Source organism: Littorina saxatilis, linkage group LG14 (genome assembly GCF_037325665.1).
Source record: "Littorina saxatilis isolate snail1 linkage group LG14, US_GU_Lsax_2.0, whole genome shotgun sequence".
Classification (NCBI taxonomy): Eukaryota; Metazoa; Mollusca; class Gastropoda; order Littorinimorpha; family Littorinidae; genus Littorina; species Littorina saxatilis.
In genome coordinates, this window is record NC_090258.1 from 42,633,160 (window position 1) to 42,643,213 (window position 10,054).

At 39.9% G+C, this 10,054-nt stretch overlaps 1 protein-coding gene across 1 annotated transcript; it reads right to left on the reverse strand.

Annotated features, from left to right (window-relative positions):
- Positions 1-6,862: 6,862 nt before the first annotated feature.
- LOC138947808 (uncharacterized) lies at positions 6,863-8,793 on the reverse strand. The gene is made up of 2 exons (XM_070319366.1): positions 7,697-8,793; positions 6,863-7,369 (listed from the first exon to the last, which is right to left on the reverse strand). The coding sequence occupies exons 1-2, from the start codon at positions 8,150-8,152 to the stop codon at positions 6,908-6,910; spliced, it is 918 nt and encodes a 305-aa protein (XP_070175467.1). The 5' UTR covers positions 8,153-8,793; the 3' UTR covers positions 6,863-6,907.
- Positions 8,794-10,054: the final 1,261 nt, after the last annotated feature.

Below are 10,054 nucleotides of genomic sequence, written 5' to 3' on the forward strand. Positions count from 1 at the left end.
CGATATATTGCAAATAATAATATTTTTATCCATAAAAAGTGAAGAAAAATATTCAAAAACAAAAAACATTTTATTGAGAGCAATAGAGAGCAAAATGCAAACAATAATATTAATAAGGACAAATCAGCATAGCTGAAAGTGTTGTCAACAAAATATAGGACATAATAATTATTATGCAATAGGTTTATTAAAACATCAACTCTTTATTGAAACATATGATTATGTTATAAAATTTAGCTTATTACCTAGGTCATTACTGTAAAAGTATCAACACTATGCAATAGCATTGCATAGATGTACTTTGTGTCTAATTGAGAAAGATACAAGTAGTCATCTAGACAACTATATTAATCATATCAATTAATCAGAAAGTGTTAAACATTTAGTCAAAATTGATAATTCTGTCATGAAAGCTGTTGAACTTATCTTGACTGATTTGAACGGTTAAATCACGTGCTCATTTCTAAAAAAAAACGTTATCAAAAATAAACTATTATAATACACCCACAATTAATGTTTGGCGTAATCTCAAAATAAAAAAAATATACAAGAATAGTTGGCAGCATCTCAAATGAGACGTATACAAGGAATAGTTTAAGCATAATCTCATAATAACATGAATACAGGGAACTCGTAACACATATACGGAGAATGTTTGGTGTCATCTCATAATAACAACTACTATGAATAGTTGGCATCATCTCATGCAAACACACTTACAACGAGTGTTTGGCATCATCTCATAATAACACACCTACACGAAAAGTTTGGCATAATTTCATATCAACAAAACCCTAAAGGAATGTTTGGCATAATCTCGGGTAAACCAAATCTTCATCATATCTGCGTCTGTCAACATATCTGGTAGTGAACCATTGTACAAAGGAGACAGTTACAACTCTTCATCACTTTCAAACATTGCGTCAAAGTCAACTTCATCCACTTCCATGTCTTCTTCATCTTCCGTTTCCTTGTCTTTAGGATCAATAGCAGCTAACAGATCAATCAAAGACGCTGGCAAAATGGGTTTTGATGACCATATCGGTTCCAGTAAGTCTTTTGCGTTTCTCATCCATCCCTGGCCTTCATCATAGGGTTTTGGTTTCTCTACAATGGCTATGTGCGCTCTTTTGTACAGAGCAACACGGTGGTTCACACGTTTGTTGTGTGGCTGCAGAGCAGCACGACAAGGAGGCAGACGAGCGAGGTCGACTTTGGACTTCGCGGTGAGTTTTTCATCTTCACCCACCATTTTGCAGAGCATTTTCCCACGAACTGTATTCACTGACAGTTCCCGACTGTGTCCATACATGACGCAGGCAAACTGTTCCAATGATTCGTCCACTTCATGGTGGATGCTCCATTCGTCACCAAGCCGTGCGAACGCTTCCTGAAACTTTGGGTTTTTCTGCAGTTTCTTCAACGGTCCTACCTTTCCCTTCCCTTTGAAGGCACTGGTGCAGTCTTCTCCACTCCACACGTAGTACCCAAGAAGTGCGGCACAGTAGTTTTTTCCAAGAGACTCAGCAAACTCAGTGACGTTGATCAGCCGCCTGTGTTTTCCAGACCCTGTGTCTAGGTACACGTTCAATTTGATTTCATGAGCATGGTACAACAGGATGACAAATATGTCAGTATCAGGCGTCCTGACGACAGCGTCCTTGTATCCAATTGCTGCGGCGTGGTGGAGATACAGCACAACCCTTGTGTCGGTCTCCTCTTGGTTGCTGTAGATCGTATGAATCTCATGTGCCTCGACCTTTCCGTTGGATGATGTCAATTTATGGGCCCTTCCTTCTACGATCAGAACTGCCATGTCTGTCTTTTCGAGTCTTGAAGCTGCACGTTGGTCACTCCATACTCGAAATAAAAGCTGGCACAACTGCTTTTTGTTGTCGTCATTCGCTAGGAACTGCTTGAAGTCGCCAGGCTTCCTGGTTGATGGTCCATCGACAATGATTTTTTCTGATTTCCCCCGCCTTTCTCTCTCCTGTGCTTTGATGGACTGCGGATGGTAGCTGTCTGTCGAGAACAAGAAGTGTTTCTTCGCCACCATCTGGTCAAGGATTTGCAAGCATATTTCACCAAAGGTCGGGGGCATGTTTGTGAGGATGTGAAGCAGAGCCATGCCATCCTGGATGAACAAGGCGTCTTTCACAGTAAGGATGACCCTTGATAATCATAGCATGAATCTATGACAACCCTGGTATATATTTTACTCACAGACTTTCACTGATTATTATTACTTTATATATAATAATTGATATGCAATACCTGAGGGGATAATGACAAGATTTTAAATGAAGAATATCATATGTTTACTAAGTATGTGCTAACTATTTAACCAATTTGAACTGGATATATTGTTTATTTTAACCCAAAAAAATCGTAATTCATATGTGATCATGACATTTGATCGAGATAAAAACATCATTTTTGGAATCGGCACCCTCGAAAACCCCTAATTAGATGTGTCACTTAACTATATTACTGATTAGATAATTATTTTCTGTTGGCTCCAAAGGACCCACACCCGGGGTAGCTTGGGGGCCCCTCGCGGTCGTTTAGCACAAAAACTGAGCTGTGAACATAGCAAACCGTTATCATAATACATTTTTCGATCTAGTAATGCCAATTAAAAAAATATTTAAGAGGTTGAAGGCACCCCCACTGAATCTACTGCACTAGTCTCCCCCCGCGGGTTAGGGGGGGAGTCCCATTTTGGTTGGGACGAGAAAGAATTTACCCAATGCTCCCAAGCATGTCGTAAGAGGCGACTAACGGATTCTGTTTCTCCTTTTACCCTTGTTAAGTGTTTCTTGTATAAAATATAGTCAATTTTTGGAAAGATTTTAGTCAAGCAGTGTGTAAGAAATGTTAAGTCCTTTGTACTGGAAACTTGCATTCTCCCAGTAAGGTAATATAGTGTACTACGTTGCAAGCCACTGGAGCAAATTTTTGATTGGTGCCATTGTGAACAAGAAACAATTGACAAGTGGCTCTATCCCATCTCCCCCCTTTCCCCGTCGCGATATAACTTTTGTGGTTGAAAACGACGTTAAACACCAAATAAAGAAAGAAACCCGAGCCGTCTTCCGCTTTGTCTGGTTACATATTACAATGTACATTACAATGTGTGTGTGTGTGTGTGTGTGTGTGCGCGCGTGTGTGTGTGTGTGTGTGTGTGTGTGTGTGTGTGTGTGTGTGTGTGTGTGTGAGAGTGTGTGTGTGTGCTCTTGAGTGTGCGAGTTAGAGCTAATTACTTAATTAGAACGCGTCCACGTTGTAATGCTATCCCACAGTCCGGGCTTCATCGAAGATTGCTTGACCAAAATGTCAATCAATTAGATCAAACAATGAGGTTGCATAGTGCCGCCTTAACTTTCACAATAAGCCAGATATGACGTCAACAACGACATTAGGCGAAATAAAATGGAAAACAAGTTGGGTGAGGCGATATAAAACATTTAGTCAGTCGGTATCAAACTAAAATATCAACACCACAAAACCAGTAATCACCAAGACTTCATTTAGATGGTCTCGGCTTGCTATACCTGAAGTCCAAGACAGGTCACGCTCGTCTCCGCGAAGCATGCAACCGTAGTATACTTACTGAACCTATTTTCTTTCATTTTGAAAAAAAAATAGAGAAGAGATAATTGATCTATATATATATCTATCTTTTTAAATCAGGAGAAGATGAGGAACACTATGCAATCCTTTTTTCAATCTGTTTAAAAAAAAAGAGGATTTTAATGACAACTTCAATGAGCAAACTAATTGATTAATATTGTGCCTCCGAGCTGAAATGTAATCCAAGAGTCCGTACTTTGTCGAAGACTGCTCGACCACAATTTCAACAAGAAAATTGTTCATTTCAAAATGAACAGGCGTCCATGTTATTTTGACAAAATGAATATTTTTGTTAAAGAAGCTGGCAAGCACACCCTTTCGAATATAGCGGAAGTAGTTTCGACCCTAAATGCTTAAGTACTTAGGCCTTAAACTTAAGTACGGGTTGATAGAATATTTTAATATAAGTGCAGTTTATTTTCAAAGTTTGGAGTCGTAGATCATTCTTTTTGGATGCAATGTGACTAGCATGTATCAGTGAAATTTGTTGTTTAATTCTGCAAGCAAATGTGTGTGCTGTTATTGCATTATTTACAAAAAAACGCACAAAAAAAACCCACTATTTTCGACGACTCACTGCGGAGCAGAGCGTGGAATATACGGTCTGCTGCAGAGTTATCCCACGTGCGGTTAGATAGACGCTCATACATGTAAGTACAGTTTATTTTCTAGGTTTGGTATCGTAGATAATTTTTTTCGAATGCAATGTGAAAAACAGGTATTGATACAGTTTGTTGTATAATTTTGCAAGTGAATATTTGTTTATTGGCTGCATGTTTGACAAAAACGTTGTAAAATAAACACTTTTTCGTTGCTTTTATTGTTTGCTTTGATTGCAGCCAAACGACTTGCTCTACGGGGCTGAAAATAAAGTGGAAGACACTTTGAGATATAAGGAATTGGATAGGCCATCATACGAGAAGGTGTAGAAATCTGCTTGCTGGCAGCTTTAAGTGTTACAGCGACATCAGAAAGCTCTAAAAGCTTTGTTTTTTTTTTAAATGCATGATTTTCATAGTTTGTCACTTTAGACAATTTTTGTAATAATTAATTTGATAGGAAAAAAATAGTGTAATATACAAATAAGAACATTTTGAATCACATTTTTGCTATCCTTGATGAGAAGCGAGTTGAAATGTGCCTAAATAAAGTCACACCTTAACATTTTTTAGTTTTTGCCCACTAAGGCATTTGCAACATGAAATTTCAGTATTTTTTAAGTTTTTACCCCCCCAAAATGACATGTTTTAACAATTTGAAGTTTTTGTCTAAACATGAAGTGACATTCTAAGATCTGAAAGCTTTCTTTTTTTTTTAATGCAACGTCATGAATAATATTTTCAATTTTTTGCATTAAAGAAGCTGGCAAGCACACCCTTTCGAATATAGCGGAAGTAGATTCGACACTAAATGCTTAAGTACTTAGGCCTTAAACTGAAGTACGTGTTGACAGAATATTTTAATATAAGTGCAGTTTATATTTCAAAGTTTGGAGTCGTAGATCATTCTTTTTGGATGCAAAATGACTAACATGTATCAGTGAAATTTGTTGTTTAATTCTGCAACTGCAAGCAAATGTGTGTGCTGTTATTGCATTATTTGCAAAAAAACGCACAGAAAAAACACTATTTTTGACGACTCACTGCAGTTATCTCAGGTGCGGTTAGATAGACGCGCATACATGTAAGTACAGTTTATTTTCTAGGTTTGGTATCGTAGATAATTTTTTTGCAATGCAATGTGACAAACATGTATTGATACAGTTTGTTGTATAATTTTGCAAGTGAATATGTGTTTATTGGCTGCATGTTTCACTAAAAGGCAGTAAAATAAAAACTTTTTCGTTGCTTTTGTTGGTTCCTTTGATTGCAGCCAAATGACTTGCTCTAGGGGGCTGAAAATTAAGTGGAAGACACTTTGAGATATAAGGAATCGGATAGGCCATGACACGAGAAGGTGTAGAAATCTGCTTGCAGACAGCTTTAACATGACATCACATATTGATATATTTTTTAAGTTTTTGCATATTACCCCATTTTTGAGGTCACGTTTTAACTTTGGTTAAGTGTTTGCCCACAACTGACATTAGATTACATTTAAACATTTTACATTATTTTTCTAGCACATGTTCATGTTAGTCTGCGCCATCCATTTCTGTGAAAAATACGAGTGTTCAACATTGATGAAATCATGGACAGGCAGTCTTGATGAAACATTTACAGTTGCTTCAATAGCATGTGCTCTTTGCGAAAAACAAAAATTGTGTTCAGGTTCAAGTCCAAGGTTGATGTCATCATCAGCACGAGCATGACAGTTGTCATCAGCATCAATTTCATTTTCAGCTGTTGCTGTGTGAATCATAGAAACATTTCCACATGAATGACTGGTGCGTGACTCAGGGAAATAAGCGTGTTCAAGTGAGATATGTTCCGAAATGTCCTCCATACTCAAGCCAGGAAAATAACTTTGTTCAAGTTCACAAACATCCTGTATGTTCAATTGAGTGTAAGTACTATTTGCATGTAGGAAAGCTTCTTCCATGTTCCGCCCATTGTTAAACACAGACATACTTTCCTGTTCAACAAAAATGTCTGACAAAAAATTAGGCTGTTGTGGGTTCAATTCAATCCCAACATTGTCACTGTCAGTGGCACATTTCTCTTTCATGTTCAAAGGAGTCTTAGACGAAGTGGTACATTTGCGCTGATTTGTTTTTTTCTTTTTGATCTCTGTCAGTGTCACTAATAGACTAGCAGTACTGACTGGATTTGGAGTACAAAAATCTGTTGGCATACTGGAATGACCTGGTTTGAATGAACCAAGCTTGTTCTGTCCACACTGACTAGCAGAAGTTTGGATAGAACTTGGAGAAAAATGAACAGGTGTTAATTGGTAAAAGCATTGATAATGTGTTTCTAGAAAAACAGTCAAATCTGCAAAAGAATCAAATGACATCAAAACAGCAGCACCACCTGAAGAATGATCGCCATTTCTGTTTCTTTCATGGGAATCAAACAAATAAAAACACTGACTATCCAGGTTACCGTGAATGGCAATGGTCGATTCCTGAAATGTTGCAAGGATGTAGTTTGACACAGCAAAAGCCTGATGCAATCCCTCTTCTAGATTAGTCAAATGAAAGCCTTGGTCACTGACAACATTAGCAGGCAAGTAAGCGGGGTTAGTGTGTCCATTAATCATGTCGAAAAAATATTCTATTTCAACAGCATGTCCAACAACAGTTGTTGGCAAATGTTCGTGACCGATGTAACCATCAATGCCGACCCTCACCTTCATCATCACTGTCTCTTCTTGCTGTGCTAGCAGTAGAGCCACTATGACTACTGTCGTCGTCACTGTCAACATTTGCAGAGTCGCTGCTGTCACCATCATTAGCTGCACACTCTGCGTCACCACCTTCGTCACTGTTGTCACCGTTGTCAAAGTCCGGGTCGCCATGTGCATTGGCATCATGCACAGCTTGAACAGCTGCCTGCAAGACATTTGCAGTCACCTCTCTGTGTGCACCACCCACCTTCTTGGAGATACGCCGATAGGTGTTGTGCGACAATCCTGGAATCGACATGATGGCAGAGAACTTCCGAAGAGCTGCCTCGCCACATCCTAACTCGTTGAAGCACATGACAATGGAGTTGTTGACGTCAAACCCCATAGTGATGTTGTTGCTCCCATCAAGTCGGCTACATGAATGCTGCTGCTTCGTGAAGGTGCAATCCTGGTAAATACAAAAACAACAAAAAAGATTAGTAACAAACAACAAAAAAGCTAGAGAGCAAGAGAGAGTTTGAGAGAGAGAAAGAGAGAGTGGGAGAGAAAAAGAGCACTGATAATAATCACTAATATATTTCCTTTGTAATACTATTATCATCAGGGCTTACAGCTTTCAGATTATGTAGTTTTTCCCCCACACTGACAGTGACAACTGAAACTCAATCAGAAAAATTCCAAGAGAGAGAGACTCAGTTTGGGAGAGCTGGTAATAACTAACAAGGCAAAATAACACAATACAAAAAAATAGTAATTATAAAATGAGTTTACATACCTCACAAGCCAGTCTTATTTCTCTTGAATATCCCATCTTGTCACCAAAGCACACCGACAGGGTCCCACCACACTCGCCACAAGCGACCGCCGAAAACAGAGACTTCAAATTTTTCAACTCAATGAAGCACCGCTCTTTGTCACTGTCCGTTTCGTCAGCTGCAGCAACGTCGTCTTTCATAACATCCAGTTTTCGTCTGGCAGTACACGGTTGTTCAGCTGGTAAAGGTACAATTCCATTGTTGTCATCAGCAAGCAGATCGTTCGAGATATCAGCATCTCCACTTGCAAAAATGGTATGTTCCAGAACTTCGCCGATCGTGTTCTCGTCAGCATTTTTCGCTTGCCAGCGAGCCTTGGCTGCTTCTTTGCACTGCTGCTTGCGTGAACGTTTTCCCCGACCAAGCGGAGTCCTGTCTGGCACTAAATCTTGCAAATCTTGAGCGTTTGTATCCATGTTTTCCGATATTTTCGATGAACTTCGGACAGCAATGACCACTTTCCAAAGTGCCGGAAGTTGGCGTAGCGAAGTGAAAGTTGGTCACGTGACCGATCTAGGCCAATCACAAGCTCTCGTGTGACGCGTTCCTCCTTATATGGGAAGTTAGCGTGCTTTCGGATAGCACTCAAAACTGGCCAGTTCATTCACAGAGAGAATGACAGCGGGAAAGGGGAGAGAATGCTGAATCCAACGGTATGTGTCATGTCGGAACGGGGTTCGGAGAATTTGGCGTAACTAACAGTCAAACAAATGCATTTTTGGCATTTCAACACACAATGAAAATAAATTCTTGACACAGTTGGTTTTGAAACACCTTTATTTTGCATAAAATAAGTGTTTTATGTGAAAAACATCGGTTGAACCTGAATTAGAAAGGATTATTTGGTATAAATATGTCAAAATCTCAAAACTGACCACTTGAACACACAACACGATTTTTGACTTCAGACGTGTGTAGCCCCTGGCCTTAAAAGAATCCTTTGCATGGGCAGTAGCTCTAAACGTAAACTATGGCAACAACAACAACAACAATTCGGGGACGCCTAGAATCACACAATAATGTATCTGGAGTTTTTGCAGGCGATGTCTCAAAAAAAAAAAAAAAGTAGAGACTCCAAGACGGCTCCGTGTCCGACTGCGGGTACTATGCACGCACAACAGCCCGAAACTCCGCCTGGCCTAGGTGATGTCTCTATCGACGAAGTTTCGGTTTGATAGTAGTAAGGGCAGTAACTCAAGACGTAAATGTGGCAGTGTCCCATAGGCAATCGCAGAGTTATCCTGTCCATAGGCACCGCTTACTTGATCCCAATTACTAGGCGTCCTCGGGGACGCCTAGAATCAATTTGGTAGAAAAATAAGAGTGTAACAGGGCCGCCTCAACTTTCACAAAAAGGCGGGTATGACGTCATCAAAGACATTTATCGAAGAAATGAAAAACTTGTCTGGGGATATCATACCTATAGGAACTTTCATGTGAAGTTTAATGCAGATCAGTCCAGTAGTTTTCTCTAAATCGCTCTACGCCTACACACACACACACACACACACACACACACACACACACACACACACACACACACACACACACACACACACACACACACACACATACACACACATACACCACACCCTCGTCTCGATTCCCCATCTATGTTAACACATTTGGTCAAAAGTCACTAACTTGTTGTTCTGAGTGTACACACATACATACATACATACATACATTCTTACATACATACATACATACTTACATACATACATACATACATACATACATACATACATACACACACACACACACACACACACACACACACACCACACACACATACATACAGACATATAGACATACAGACATACATACATACATACATACAGGGCCGGACCCAGGGGGGGTTCCAGGGGTTCCGGAACCCCACCCCTGGAAAAAGCATGTACCTTGCTTTGAGTGCTTTTTGGCTCACGTAAGTGTAGCCTATGCGATCGTAACTTTTTCTGTCTGTGCGTGCGTGCGTGCGTGCGTGCGTGCGTGCGTGCGTCTGTGCGTGTGTATGTCTGTGGTAGAAACTCTAACATTTGAAGACGTCACATTACATTGACGTCACATTATGACGTAAGAGGGTTAGACGTCACGCGAAGGAAGTACTGACAGTCTCGGTCATTATTATTTTGAGCGCGCCGAGACTAGTTGGCAGTCGTGTCCTTGTAAGTAGGCTACATGCAGACAGACAGATCTAGATCTAGTGTCTCGCTTTCTTGCACAGTTTCACCTATGCTCTTTCTGTGTGTGTGTGTGTGTGTGTGTGTGTGTGTGTGTGTGTGTGTGTGTGTGATTGAGTTTGTGTTACTGTTTGT